General features: G+C 44.2%; 1 protein-coding gene across 2 annotated transcripts in view; it reads right to left on the bottom strand.

Moving 5' to 3' along the window:
• Positions 1 to 409: 409 nt before the first annotated feature.
• LOC122564755 overlaps positions 410 to 16,244 on the bottom strand; it is a 93,623-nt gene continuing 77,788 nt past the window's right edge. For both annotated transcript variants that reach the window (XM_043719923.1, XM_043719922.1), the window contains 2 exons: positions 6,170 to 6,877; positions 410 to 1,392 (listed from right to left, as the gene is read on the bottom strand). In XM_043719923.1, coding sequence (XP_043575858.1) covers positions 1,149 to 1,392; positions 6,170 to 6,877 — 952 coding nt within the window. In that variant the 3' untranslated portion in view covers positions 410 to 1,148. The remainder of the gene's footprint in view (positions 1,393 to 6,169; positions 6,878 to 16,244) is intronic.

The following is a 16,244-nucleotide window of genomic DNA, read 5'->3' as shown; positions in this document are numbered from 1 at the left end:
CTCAATCCAGGGTAAAATAACTGCATGGACTGAATATTTTATCGGATCTGGGTCAAGTTAATTTCACAGGGGATAGGCACTTGCACATATTTCCTAATATTACTGAACTGTCAGTGTACCTGGTAAGTGTCTCCTTCAACACACTCTTTGAGGGGACATGTTTATTAGATTAGATTAGATTCACTACAGTATGGAAACAGGCCATTTGGCCCAACAAGTCCACACCAAAGAGCAACCCATCCAGACCCATTCCCCTACTCTATATTTACCCTGACTTTAATGCACCTAACACTATGGAGAATTTAGCATGGCCAATTCAACTAACCTGCATATCTTTGGATTGTGGGAGGAAACTGGAGCACCCGGAGGAAACCCATGCAAACATGAGGAGAATGTGCAAACTCCACACAGACAGTCGCCCAAGGTGGGAATCAAACCCGGGTCCCTGAGGCAGCAGTGCAAACCACTGAACCACTGTGCCGTGCTAACGTGTTAAATCTAACATTAAATTAAATCTAATGTTTGGTTTTTGCCCCATGTAGTGGTTAACCCCAGCCACGTATAATATTTCCAACTTCTCCTTCCACTTTGAAGTCAAGATTAGCCATAACCAACGTTAGAAAGGTTGGCTCATGGAGAAAGATTCTCGATTCCTGAGAATGGAGAGAACCTTTCCTTTCATTTCCCGCAGTGCCAAATAATCTGACAATGTTGATACCTCGTTGAGAGATGTGTGTTGAAGTGACTTGACAGAGGGAAAACCATGTTGAAAATCTGGAACACTAACCTCAAGATGTTGTAACTTTCCTTTAAGACAGGGAAATGTATGTAAGAGCAGCATCAATCCCGCTTATATTGACCGCAAAACTGCTCATGGCAACCATCGTCATATTAAGTAGCTACTATTCTACATTCATGCTCTACATTGTCTGCTGAAGACAACTGAGCCCACCGTTACATACAGAGCCAAGGCCTCTGTTCAGCAGCATTTGTACAAAAATCGAGGACACTAAGTAAAAAAGGACCCTTTCTGCACCATATTCTGCTGCACTTTATATCAACATTTGCTAATACAACTACATGAAATAAATGCCCGTGGATTGAGAAAGCAGTTCAGTGGCACAAAATTATTTCTGAAAATGTTAGAATCAACATCGGTATTTTTGTTGTGTAACAGCTTTGGACATTACGTCGCTATCACGCTGCTTATGGATGCCTTTCCGATTCCCTTTGCTCAAGGTTTGGTGAGTTTTCGGTGTTTTGCCTGGGGTCTGTTCCTTATAAATTCCTGGTTGAGTTCTAGTCCTCCTGAGCCGTTCAGCTAGTTCCGAAACATCTCTGATTGAAGATGAAGCAATTGGCTGGTTCATCCGAGCAGGAGAATACAGACACCTGTACCCAGAGCAATAACAGAGTAATTAAACTGAATACTTAGCCTCAGTACCCACCTTTTACATTCAAAGTGTCAGTAATATTCAAATTAAACATTTCGGTGCTGTCCGACTCTATAACTCTAAACCACATAGTCCAGTTGTGTCCTAAGGAACTTTACGATACTGAAGGAGACCATTTAACACATTGTACCTGCATTGACTCTTAGGTTGAGTTAATCAATTAGTCCCACTCCCCCACTCATTTCCCATAGCCCCACAACTCTTTCTTTGTCAAGCGTGTTTCCAATTCCCTTTTAAAGAATTCAAACTCCTTCCTTTCATCAGGTGCTTTCCAGTGCACAAGAAATCAGTGTTTAAAAATTGCCTCTCTTCTCTCACCCTTTTGTTGTCAATTATCTTAAACTTGTGTCTCCTGGCTATGAGTCACTGGAAACTGTTTTTCCCTTAACTTGATCAAATCTCTTCTCTGCTCTCAAGTGAAAACCATTAGCTTCCCCAGCCCCTCAACAAAACAAAGACCCTTCAATTTCCTTTGTTTCAAAGTGGGTCTTGAAGCCAGTTCCCTGTACTGTGACATTTCACATGAAAAATGTCAGAAAATGATGCCTAAATGAATAAATCAAAATAAGATTAGGGAAGGTCAGAATTGCACAATGGACACAAGTAACAGTTCCAATGCAATCGTTCCTCAGACCTACTTCTCCTGTTGGCTACATTGGTGGGATGGTTTGAAATTTGGCATCCTTGCATCTGTCCTGATGAGTGCAAAATGAAAAGATTCAGCAACGCGTCTCTCTTTTCCAGACTGCAGTAAATAAACGTGGGTTTATTCTTATTGTGCAAAGGCCATACAAAACTGAGGGTTCAGGGCTGAGAGATTTCAAAAATGAAGAAAATTAGAAGGGGGGAGTTTGGGAATGTTCCAAAATACCAGGAGAAGAATGCAAAGGACATGCTTGATTAGATTAGATTCCCTACAGTGTGGAAACAGGTCCTTCAGCCCAACCAGTCCACACTGACCTCTGAAGAGTAAACCCAGCCAAAGCCATTTCCCTCTGACTAATGCACGTAACACTAGCGGCAATTTACCAGGGCCAATTCACCTGATGTGCACATCTTTGGACTGTGGGAGGAAACCGGAGCACCCGGAGAAAACCCAAGCAGGCACGGGGAGAAACGTGAAAACTCCACACAGACAGTCACCCAAGGCTGGAATCGAACCCGGGTCCCTGGCGCTGTGGGGCAGCAGTGCTAACCACTGAGCCACCACAGGATGAAGGGCTTTTGCCCGAAACATCGATTTTCCTGCTCCTCGGCTGCTGCCTGAACTGCTGTGCTTTTCCAGCACCACTCTAATCTAGAAACAGTATTTACACCTCTTGCAGCAGCAAGGGAGGGTGCCGGGTGTGAAGGGTGGGTTGGTGGGGGGCGTGGACCTAGCAAGGGAGTCACGGAGGGAATTGTCTCTGCAGAATGCAGGTAGGGGTGGGAAGGGAAATATGTCTCTGGTGGCAGACTCTGATTGTAGGTGACAGAAATGACGGAGGATAATGCACTGCATCTGGAGATTAGTGGGGTAGAAGGTGAGGACTGGGGGGGGAGGAGGTGTGCTATCATATATGCAGTTGGAAGGGTGGGGTTCAAGGTGTGGGAAGTGGAGGAGATGTGCTGGAGGGCATCATTGATCATGTGAGAGGGGAAATTGCAGTCCTTGAAATAGGAGGCCATCTGGGATGTCCTAGAGTGGAATTGCTCCTCCTGGGAGCAGATACGGTGGTTGTAAAGGAATTGGGAGTAAGGGATAGTGTTTTACAGGGGGGGAAATGGAAGGAGGTGTAGCTGCAGGAGTCAGTGGGTTCGAAATAGTTGTCCATGTTGAATTGGTCACCGGAGATGGAGAGAGGTAATTTACCATGGCCTTTCCACTTAATCCACACATCTTTAGATCTGGAGGAAAGCCATGCAGACACGGGCAGAATGTGCAAACTCCACACAGACAGTTGCCCAGGGTGGAATTGAACCTGGGTTCCTGGCGCTATCCACTGAGCCACCCAAAATGACTCTATTCATTTTGAAATAAAGGCCAGCTCTATTTTTGTGCAGAATCTGTCTGCAAGTTTGGCAACATTCATATAAAAAAAACCTAACAACTGGTTGATATCCAGCAAAAAAAAAGACTTTGCATGACTAGATTAAATTCAAATGCTTAAAATAAAAACATCCCATTGGAGGTTGAGATGCTGGTCAACATTTAACAGTTGGAGATGCTACCAGAAGTATACAACAAAATGATTTCCATGTTTTGGTGCAGCAAAGAGCAAATAATGACTGGGGATTTAAATTACAACCTGCTGGAAAGGGGTCAAATACTCCCAACGCTTGTTGATGGAAAGTTGTCAAATGTGAAACTACTGCTTGATTAAGCTCTAATTTACTTTTCCTTAAGCCAACTAAGCAATTAATTTGACAATGATGCATATCGCCTGTCAATTGGAATGCCACAGTTGTTTTTCTCTCTATCTCCATGTTCACGTTGAGACTTTCCCACAATCCCTGCTTCACATCTCCCAAATGTCAACTTAGCAAAAAGCTCAGCAAACCTCCCCGTGGTATTAATAACAAACTGCTGTGTTCCTCATGTGGGAACCCCACAACAACATCATGCATTTATGGAGCTTCTCCAATATAGAGTCATAGAGACGTACAGCAGGGAAATAGACCCTTCGGTCCAACACATCCATGCTGACCAGATATCTGAAATTAATCTTGACCCATTTGCCAGCATTTGATCCATATCCCTCTAAACCCTTCCTATTCATATACCCATGTGGGTGCCTCTTAAATGCTATAATTGTACCAGCCTCCACCACCATTTCTGGCATCTCATTCCATACATTCACCAACCTCTGCATGAAAATGCTGCCCCTTAGGTCTCTTTTATATCTTTCCTATCTCACTTTATACCTACGCCGTCAATGTTCTGGACTTCCCCACCTCAGGGAAAAGATTTTGTCTATTTACCCTACCCATGCCTCATGATTTTATAAACCTCTATAACATCACCCTTCAGCCTCTGATGCTTCAGGGAAAATAGACCCCAGCCTATACAACCTCTCCCTATAACTCAAACCCTCCAACCCTAGCAACATCCTTGTAAATCTTTTCTGAATTATTTCAAGGTTCAAAACATCCTTCTTATAGCAGGGGACCAGAACTGAATGTAGGATTCCAAAAGTGGCCTAACCAATGTCCTGTACAGCTGCAACATAACCTCCCAATTCCTATAATTAATGCACTGGCCAATAAAGGCAAGCATACCAAACCCCTTCTTCACTATCCTATCTACCTGCGACTCCACTTTCAAGGAGCTATGAACCTGCACTCCAAGGTCTCCTTGTTCAGCAACACTCCCCAGGACCTTCCCATTTAGTGTATAAGTGCTGCCCTGATTTGCCTTTTAAAAAATGCAGCATCTTAGGTTTATCTAAATTAAACTCCATCTGCCACACCTCAGCCCATTGGCCCATCTGGTCAAGATCCCGTTATACATTGAGGTAACATTCTTCACTGTCCACTACACCTCCAGCTTTACTAACTATACTCCTATATTCACATTTAAATCAATTATATAACTGACAAAAAGCAGTAGCTCCAGCACGGATCCTTGTGGTACACCACTGGTCACAGGCCTCCAGTCCAAAAGCCAGTCTCCACCACCACCCTCTGTCTACTTCCTTTAAGCCAATTTTGTATCCAAATGGCTAGCTCTCCCTGGATTCCATGAGATATAACCTTGCGGAATACATATGATTAAATGCCCCAAGACAATCCACAAGAGCTTTCTCAAGCAATATTTGGCACCAAGTTACATAAGGAGATAGTAGGCCAGAAACATTTAAGAAACACATTCCAAAGCATAGGGCCCAATTGGCGCCAGGATCTGTTACCAATGGTATAAATATTGACGACATGCAATTGAGCAGATCTTTCAGCAGACAGGAGGTTGGAAAGAAGATATGGAGATTCAGGAAAAGTAAATCCATGGAAAAATTTTAAACCAAGAATGTGAACTTTAAAACAGAAGCGTTACCTGACTGACAGGAAATGAAGATTAAGGAACAGAGAGATTAGATTACAGTGTAGAAACAGACCCTTTGGCCCAACAAGTCCATACCGACCCTCCGAAGAGCAACCCACCCAGACCTATTCCCCTAAACATAACACTGTAGGCAATTTAGCATGGCCAATTCACCTAACCTGCACATCTTTGACTATGGGAGGAAACCGGAGCACCCGGAGGAAACCCACGTAGACACGGGGAGAATGTGCAAACACCACACAGAGAGTTGCCTGAGATGGGAATTGAACCCAGGTCTCTGGCACCGTGAGGCAGCAGTGCTAACCACTGTGCCACCGTGCCACTCACAGGTTGGAAGGGTTGGAAGATCGGAAGAGGAACTTGGCGTGATTTAAGGTATGGTCAGCAGAATCCTGGATGAGTTTACTGAAGGCAAAACTGGGAGCCTGACCAGGAGAGCACGGGAACAGTCAGGGAGAAGAAATACCATAGATGATGGAGCTGAGGTGGTGTGGAAAACAGGTGGTGTTACAAATGTATGTCAATTCGCTGATGGGGCCGATATACAAGCAAGACATTCTCCTTCAAAGATTTTCCTCTCTTTAAACAAACCTAATGCAGGAAAGACCAATATAATACAATTGCCTATTGAGCTAACCCGTTTCAATATGGATTGGCGTAGCAAATGGCAGCATACCTAGTTGTATTTTCATACTCGTCCTTGGCCGTCTTCTTCATGACGGGCTTGCTCTCACATTTCCCTTCGCTGGTGATGGCACTGACAGTACAGGTATACTCAGTGTTTGCAGTCAGACGCCTTGCAGTGAAGGAACGGTCTGGACCCAGGTACACCACTCTTCCGTTCATACACAGCTCAAAGTTGAAGAGGCGCCCGAGGGACACCTCAGGCATGTCCCAGGTGATGAACATCTCGTTTCTCCCCAAGACGTTGAGTGTCAGCTTGCTGGGAGCATGGTCACCAGGATCAGCCGTGCTCGCTGAGAGACAGGACTTGGCCCCTTTCCCTTTGCTTGTGCAGGCACACACGTGGAAGACGTAGGATTTAGACGGCGTGAGGCCACTGACTATGCAGCTGCGTTCCGACGTTGTTTCAATCACAGTATCACCTTTGTACACCATGTAACATTTTATGATACCATTGGGCTCAGCTGGTGGGTTCCATGCCAGCTTCAGCTGGGTTGGAGTGCAGCCTATCACCCGGAAATCAAATGGGCAGCTTGGCACTGACTCTTCAACGGTCACTGTGGTAACATCACTGTAGAGACCATCATCTCCCTCGGTGGAGACATGGAGTCTGAAAGCATACTCTTTGCACAGTTTGACCTCTGCTAGAACATAACTGCAGTCAGGACCTTTGTAGAGGAGTTTATCACCATCAAACAAGCTGAAAAAGAACAAAAGGACATACAGGTTTAGACCAACTTTAACTTGATATCCACCTTCTAAGACTATATCAGAATATATGCACCCCAGATCTTATATCCCATTAGCAACAGTGGCCATACATATAGACAATGGTGCTGAGTATCTTTGGAAAGTTTTATACTTTCTCTGATGCCTCCATGCAACTAGGAAGGACTCAAGATCCACCAGTGATAGTTTGATCTTAGTTCAAGTAGTGAGCTACTGGGATCTTAGGCTCTGCATGTCTACAGTAAATAATTTTGTGATTGTCAGTGCTCCAAGTTCCGGAACTTTTGTCTTCCCGAGTGCCACCTTTACCTCACCCACCAAAATGGCCTTTTATTGCCAAGGATTTCCCGCCAGAAGGGACAATAAAACAGAACTCAGAACAGCATCACACATAGACGTGAGTGCAGTCTACAGTTCCATCTCCCTACTTTTCACACTGGATTGCAAATAAAATGTAAAGCATTTGGATGGGGCACAACATGAACACTTGCAGCTTTAAGCCCTCTGCAGGTATAGTCAACAATTTCAACTTTGAGAAACTGAGTCGAGTGATGACACCTTCTTGACTACACATTGAGAAACAGCTGGGAGTTTCTCCCGCTAAATACTGCCTACTTTTATTTTCACTCCATTTACACTTGAATTATAATTGAAAATTTAACAAGTTTAGATGCTAATTATCAGGCTTTCAGTTTCAAGGTAAAATAACTTTGTAAATTGCCATTGTTTTTCATTTTAAAAAAACAAGCTGTTTAACTGCAGTCCTTCCCAATTTCAGTTCAGGACAAAAGCAAATTTCCAGGCAGTTTTTCCACTCAATCCACATTCACATTGTCATAGACACCCAGGCATGCTCCCCCAACACACAAATATTTAACAAATATTCCTAAAACTGAGAAGAGAGCTGTGAATATTCATCATTATTTCACAGAGCGATCTTGGAGTTCAGATTCACAGTTGTTTAAAAGTGGAGTGAAGGTGGCTTTTGGCACGCTGGCCTTCACTAGTCAGGGCATTGAGTACAGAAGTTGGGAAGTTATGTTGCAGTTATATAGGGTGAGGCCTCACTTGGAGTACTGTGTTCAGTTTTGGTCACTTTGTTATAGAAAGGATGTTATTAAACTGGAAAGAGTCTACAAGGATGTTGCCTGGATTCAATGGTCTGATTTATAGGGAGAAGTTGGACAAGCTAGGACTTTTTTCTTTAGTGTGTTGTAGACTGAGGGGGTACCTTATAGAGGTGTATAAGATCATGAAAGGCATGGACAGGGTGAATGCACTCAGTCTTGTTCCCAGGGTTGGGGTATCGAGAACGAGAGGGCATCAGAGGGGAAAGAACAAAAGGGAACCTGAGGGGCAATGTTTATTCACAGAGGGTGGTACGGATATAGAATGAGCTGCCAGAGAAAGTGTTTGAGGCAGGTACATTAACAATATTTAAAAGGCATTTGGACAAATACATGGATAGGAAAGGATTAGGAGGATATGGGCCAAGTGCGGGGAAATGGGTTTAGTGTGTCGGACATTTTGGTCGGCATGGACCAGTTTGGGCCAAAAGACCTGTCTCTATGTTGTAGGATTCTATGACTCCATGACTCTGAAGTTATTAAACAGTATGTCATTTTGTGAGGCAAATGACAAGGAGGTGATCATAACATAACACCTTTGGGTAGATTTCAATGACATTCCATTTTATGTATAGATCTACACAGCTTCATACTTGCTCTGACATATACTATGATAACAATATTTTTGACACAGTTAAACATTCCATGTTGTTTCACAGAACCAACACAATTCAAAGAGCCACATAAGTAGTAATTAGGTCACGTATCAAAAAGCATGGTCAAAAATCTAGGTTTTAATGAGTGTCTGAAAGAATGAAAGCAAGGTTGAGAGCTATAGCAACTATATTGCAGAGTTCAGGGGCTAGGCAACTGAAGGCATGATCATACATGACAAAACAATTAAACTTGGAGATGCTCAAGATGCTATAATCAAGTCAAGTTGCCATAGTCTCACCATACCATAGGGCTGTTCTCTCATTAGAGAGATGGTGGTGATTTAATCTGGGGGCTGCCACATCTCAGGTGAGAGGAGAGGTTGAGAAGGAGAGTCCTTCATGGTCACCTCAGCCGACGCAAGAATTGAACCCACGCTGTCAACATCACATTGCTTCGCAAACCATCCAGCCAACTGAACTAAACCATTCCACAGATGCCAGAATAGCAGGAGGACAAATATTGCACAGGATTCAGAGAAGGAATAGACCAGAGCAATAGGCAAGACCGTCGAGGGAATTGAAATCATAAGTGCAAATTTTCAAATCATTGCATGATTGACTGGGAGCCACTGTCGGACAATGACTATAAGGCTGATGGGTAAATGGTTAAGACATGACCAGCACAGGTTTGCACAATCTCAAGTCTATGGAGTGTAGAATATGAGAAACTAGCAAGGAGTGTGTTGACATAGTAAAACCCACATGTTACAAAGGCCAAAATTAGGGTTTCAACAGCAGCTGAGCTGAGACAAAACAATGTGCCAAATGTGAAAATAGGTGACAAAAACAGAAATTGCTGGAAAAGCTCAGCAGGTCTGGTAGCATCTGTGGAGAAAATCAGAGTTAACGTTTCAGGTCCAGTGACCCTTCATCAGAACTGATTCTCTAAGGGATTTTCTGTAACTGTGTACATTCAACCTACAGTAATTGGGAGCATTGCTAACTGAACAAGGGAACATTTTGAAACACTTTTAACTACTTTTAATTTTATAGCACATTAACAGATTATTCAGATGGCCACCTCACTTATGCTCTGCATGAATGTCTTCCCATTTTAAACAAATACAGAAATTGCTGGAAGTCTGTCAGCATCAGTGGAGAGAAATCAGCGTTAATGTTTCGGGGCGAGTGACCTCTCTTCAGAACTGAGCTCCATTAGTTCTAAAGAAAGGTCACTGGGCCCGAAACATTAACTCTGATTTCTGTCCACCGATGCTGCCAGACCTGCTGAGCTTTTCCAACAATTTCTGTTTTTGTTTCTGATTTACAGCATCCGCAGTTCTTTCAGTAAAAGTAGGTGAATTTGATGATTGTGCTACACGAGGTCAACGTAAGAGGATGTATAGATTGTATGCAGAGATGAAGACCTGGGGAAGCGGGGGGGGGGGGAACATAGAATAAAGGGTTGACTCTAACCATGCTTGAATAATTGCTACTTATCTACCTGCACAGTCGTTATGTCATTGCGTTGGCAGAGAGAACAGATTGAGGAGAATCGTAGGGAGGACAAATGGCCCTGATCTCATGGTTAATAATCCTATCCATAGTTAAGGACATGTAAACAAACCTTGAAAAGGATCTCTGCCTCTAAGCAAATCTCAAGGTAAAAAATCCTTACATTAAAATCCAATGGCAGAAGCCCACTTGCCTTAAACTGCAACATCGTGATTCAGAGGATAAGGTTCAGCGCTGGGAGAAAGTGAGGACTGCAAATGCTGGAGATCAGAGCTTAAAAATGTGTTGCTGGAAAAGCGCAGCAGGTCAGGCAGCATCCAAGGAGCAGGAGAATCGACGTTTCGGGCATAAGCCCTTCTTCAGGAAGTTTAGATTAGATTATTTATGAGATTAGATTAGCTGCCAGTTTAGATTAGATTACTTACAGTGTGGAAACAGGCCCTTCAGCCCAACAAGTCCACACTGACCCTCCGAAGAGCAACCCACCCAGTCCCATTCCCCTCCATTTACACCTTCACCTAACACTACGGGCAATTTAGCATGGCCAATTCACCTGACCTGCACATGTTTGGACTGTGAGAGGAAACCCACGCAGACATGGGGAGAATGTGCAAACTCCACACAGACAGTTGCCTGAGGTGGGAATTGAACCCAGGTCTCTAGCGCTGTGAGGCAGCAGTGCTAACCACTGTGCCGCCCTTGTTAGGATTTACAGAACAGCGATAATAGCTGTGGCCAAAATAATCTTGTGGTACTCAAAGTCTGTGAGAAGATTTGTAGCTCGGGTGCTCGTTGTTGTGGTTCTGTTCGCCGAGCTGGGAATTTGTGTTGCAGACGTTTCGTCCCCTGTCTAGGTGAAATCCTCAGTTCTTGGGAGTCTCCTGTGAAGCGCTTCACAGGATCCTCCCAAGCACTGAGGATGTCACCTAGACAGGGGACGAAACGTCTGCAACACAAATTCCCAGCTCGGCGAACAGAACCACAACAATCTTGTGGTACAGGTGATGGACAAGGTAAGAGAGGCAATAAATAAATCAATAAGAGTCACAACGTGCCAGCATTTCAGTTCAGTATGTCAACCCCCTTTCGAAAGGCAATAGGTTGTGAACAGTGTTGGCCCAACAACAGCAACAACAGAAGAACGTTTCAGGGTCAAACTAAGGTTCCAAACAGTCTGGCTTAAACACACAGACTGTTGTCAGAGGGCGGGACGGGGTCGGTAGCTAGGGAGTGGAGAGAAGGCCTAGTCAAAAACTCATTAAAATAAGATGACTCCCAGCTATATGCAGTTAGACCACACTTAAATTAATGCCAGCTATTCAATATTCCCAGGAGGCAAGATGCTAGCAATGAAGAATCTCTGTGAAATAATAAAAGGTACTTTAAAAACTAGAACGAGGAACACTCAAGCAGGAAAGTATGGTGCACTGAAATTACTCACCATAGATACTACAGCTATTAAGCATCATGTAAAGGCTGACTCTTCAACGTTAAATGAATTTAAGCCTGGGAAAAAGGTTTCTGAAATAAGGCTGCCAATCTCCATGATGACATTTATTGTTACTAAAAACCTGCCAACCAGTACATCAGGATAAAAGGGCTTTCAGCTTCCTTGATAATGTACTCAGTAACTGCCTGCCAAACCTTGTCAACCTGCCATGCTCGCCTTCTGCTTAGCTTTAGAATGGTTTTAAGTATTGGTTCGGCCACATTTAGAATATTGCGTGCAATTCTGGTCTCCTTCCTATCAGAAGGATATTGTGAAACTTGAAAGGGTTCAGAAAAGATTTACAAGGATGTTGCCAGGGTTGGAGGATTTGAGCGACAGGGAAAGGCTGAATAGGCTGGGGCTGTTTTCCCAGGAGTGTCGGAGGCTGAGGGGTGACCTTTTAGAGGTTTTTAAAAATCATGAGGGGCATGGATAGAATAAATAGATAAGGCCTTTTCTCTGGAGTGGAGGAGTCCAGAACTAGAAGGCATAGGTTTACGGTGAGGGGGGGAAAGATTTAAAAACAGTCCTAAGGGCAACTTTTTCATGCAGAGGGTGGTGTGTGTATGGGATGAACTGCCGAGGAAGTGGAGGAGGCTGGTACAATTACAACATTTAAAAGGCACCTGGATGGGTATATGAATAGGAAGAGTTTAGAGGGATATGGGCCAAATGTTGGCAAATGGGACTAGATTAGGTTAGGGTATCTGGTAGGCATGGACACATTGGACCAAAGGGTCTGTTTCCATGCTGTACATCTCTATGACTCTACTGCTTTAAAATGTAAATCTTGCCGAATTTCCTACTACTATTCAGATCAGTGAATCACCTCAGAACATTTTATTCCACATCCCTGCATTGAAGTAGTGCCTGCACTCAAAAGTCTCCCATTGGTTGTGAAGCATTTTGGAAGGTTTTGGAATTTTGGTCCATAACAGTATTGGTGAGAGAGACCACCACACAGTCCTTGTGGAGACAAATCCCACCTTTACATTGAGAATACCATCCATTGTGTTGTGTGGCACTTTCACTGTGCTAAATGGGATAGATGGTGAACAGATCAAGCAACTCAAGACAGCGCATACGTGAGGCGCTGTGGGCGATCCAGCACAATCTGCAACCTCCTGACTCAGCAGACTCGTCATTCTACCATTACTATGAGACAGCAGATCAACCATGGTTCAATGGAGTGCAGGGCGGGCATGCCAGGAGCAGCACTAGGCACAACTACAAATGAGGTGCCAACCTGATGAAGTTACCAAAAAGGACTACTCATGTCAAACAACACAAGCAGCAAATGATAAACAAAGCTAAATTATCCCACAAACCAACTGTTTAAATCCAAGCTCTGCGGTTTTTCTACATCCAATCATGAATGGCGATGAAAAATTAAACTCCTCACAGGATGAGGAGGTTCTACAAATATCCCCGTCCTCAATGATGGAAGGTCCAGCACAACAGCACAAAAGAGAAGGCTGAATCTTTCGCAGCAATCTTCAGCCAGAAGTGCCAAATGAATGATCCATCTCGGCCTCTTCCAAAGGTCCCTAGCATCAGAGACACCAGCCTTCAGCCAGTTCGATTCACTCAGGAGATCTTACTTCTATGAGATTTCATGAGATTCAAGATGGTGGCAGAGTAGCAGGGCTGTGTGCAGGACCTTGCCCAGGGCTCATCTGCTCCCGCATGTTTTCTTTCTTCTTTTTATTTCCCTTTTTATTACTGCTCTACTTTTTTTCTTTCATTTTCCTTTTCTTTGCAACCTTTTGCAGTGGGTCAGTCAGCGAAATGGTCATGGCAGTTAGAGAGAACTCTCCGTGGAATGGCAGCTCCTCCTGGTGGTCGGAGGCAGCAGCAGAGCCAGCTCCCCATGGTGACTGGAGGCGGTGGTGGTGATGACAGCAGGGATGACCTCCCGGCTTTCCGGGCTGGCGGCAAAACTCCTTTAGCAATCGGAGGAGACGACGGGCAGCAGACTTTTCAAGATGGTGGAGCTAGTAAAGTGACACCTTTGGCGGGGGGGGCTGGGAAGGGCGGGGTGGGGGGGTTGCAGAGCAGGACTCTTGGTGAGAGGGTGGTGGCATCGTGGTCTGGCATTGGAGCCAGGAATTCCTGGTTGAGGGACAAGTGTGGGTTCAGCATGGGATATGGCTCAGCTGCTGTGGCAGTGAGGCTGTGGCCAGAAACTACGAGATAGCGCTTGAAGAGTGGCGACTCAGACATTGGTGAATCCAGTACGGGCGGCAGTAAGATGGTGGAGGAGGGGTGATGCCCCAGGTGTCATTGGTGAGTTGGCTCAGGACACAGAACTCTCTTTCACAGAGCATAGAACATTGCAGTGCAGGACAGGCCCTTCGGCCTTTGATTCTGTGCTGACCTGTGGAACCAATCTAAAGCCCATCTAACCTACACTATTCCATTTTCATCCATATGTCTATCCAATAACCATTTAAATGCCTTTAAAGTTGGTGAGTCTACCACTGTTGCAGGCAGTGCGTTCCTTGCCCCTACTACTCTGAGTAAAGAAAGTACCTCTGACATCTGTCCTATATCTATCACTCCTCAATTTAAAGCTATGTCCCCTCATGCTAGCCAACACCATCTGAGGAAAAAGGTTCTCACTGTCCACCCTAATAACCCTCTGATTATCTTATATGTCTCAATTAAGTCACCTCTCAACCTTCTTCTCTCTAACAAAAACAGCCTCAAGTCCCTCAGCCTTTCCTCATAAGACCTTCCCTCTATACCAGGCAACATTCTATAAATCTCCTCTGAACCCTTTCCAAAGCTTCCACATAATGCATTGACTAGAACTCTACGCAATACTCCAAGTGCAGCTACACCAGAGTTTTGTACAGCTACAATATGACCTCATGGTTCTGAAACTCAATCCCTCTACCAATAAAAGCTAACACGCCATATGCCTTCTTAACAATCCTATCAACCTAGGTGGCAACTTTCAGGGATCCATGTACATGAACACATAGATCTCTCTGCTCATCTCCACTACCAAGAATCTTACTATTGGCCCAGTATTCCGCATTCCTGTTGCTCCTTCCAAAGTGAATCGCCTCATTCTTTTCCCCATTAAACTCCATTTGCCACCTCTCAACCCAGCTCTGCAGCTTGTCTATGTCCCTCTGTAACCTGCAATATCCTTCAGCACTGTCCACAACTCCACTGACCTTAGTGTCATCCGCAAATTTGCTAACCCATCCTTCTACGCCCACATTAAGGTCATTTCTAAAAATGACAAACAGCAGTGGACCCAAAACATATCCTTGCAGTATAGCACAAGTAACTGAGCTCCAGGATGAACATTTCCCATCAACTACCACCCTCTGTCTTTGTTCAGCTAGCCAATTTCTGATCCAAACCACAAAATCACCCTCAATCCCATACCTCCGTATTTTGTACAACAGCCTACCATGGGAAACCTTACCAAGCACCTTACTGAAATCCATTTACACCACATCAACTGCTTTACCCTCATCCACCTGTTTGGTCACCATCTAATAAGGTTTGTGAGGCATGACCTACCCTTCATAAAACCATGTTAACTATTCCTAATCAACTTATTCCTCTCTAGATGATTATAAATCTTATCTCTGATAACCTTTTCCAACACTTTACCCACAACCGAAGTAAGGCTCGCTGATCTATAAATACCAGGGTTGTCTCTACTCTCCTTGAACAAGGGAACAGCATTTGCTATCCTCCAGTCTTCTGGCACTATTCCTGTCAACAACGATGACTTAAAGATCAAAGCCAAAGGCTCTACAATCTCCTCCCTGGCTTTCCAGAGAATCCTCCGACAAATCCCCCCAGCCCAGGGGACTTATCTATTTTCACACTTTCCAGAATTGCTAACACCTCCTCTTTGTGAACCTCAATCCCATCTCGTCTAGTAGCCTGTACCCCACTATTCTCTTCGACAACATTGTCTTTTTCCAGTATGAATACTGACGAAAAATATTCATTTTGCACTTTCCCTATTTCCTCGGACTCCATGCACAACTTCCCACTACTATCCTCAAATGGCTATAATCAGCCAGTTATTTCTTTTTATCCTTTTCATTCTTAAACTGTTCAAAATGGTGCTAGATTGTGGTGACTGTTGAAGCTTTTTACTCTATTATTCACTGCAAAATGCAAGTGATGATAAATAAATAAATAAATCCTTCATTCAGACCAAGTGAGTTTTGAGAAGATTTGTAGCTCAGGTTGAGGTTCTGGATGTAGGTTTGCTTGCTGAGCTGGAAGGTTCATTTTCAGACGTTTCTTCACCCTACTAGGTAACATCTTCAGTGAGCTTCATCCAGAGGCTCACGGAAGACAAAACATCTGAAAGCAAACCTTCCAGCTCAGCAAGCAAACCTACATCCAGAACAGTACGGAATAGTTGTAGTGCAGAACTTGTCCCTACCTGAGCCAATCTACCCGAGTGCGGTTACAACGCTGGCATCTGCCTGACAACGTGGAAAATTGTCCAGGTATGTCCTGTACACAAACAGCAAGACTAATCCAACCCGGCCAATTACCTGTCGATGATCAGTAAAATAATGGAAGTGACATCAACAGTGCTATCAAGCAGCACCTGCTCGGCGACGC

This window comes from Chiloscyllium plagiosum, chromosome 30 (assembly GCF_004010195.1).
Source record: "Chiloscyllium plagiosum isolate BGI_BamShark_2017 chromosome 30, ASM401019v2, whole genome shotgun sequence".
Classification (NCBI taxonomy): Eukaryota; Metazoa; Chordata; class Chondrichthyes; order Orectolobiformes; family Hemiscylliidae; genus Chiloscyllium; species Chiloscyllium plagiosum.
Note: the sequence above shows the minus strand (reverse complement) of the source record. Positions and strands in the feature narration are given on the sequence as shown.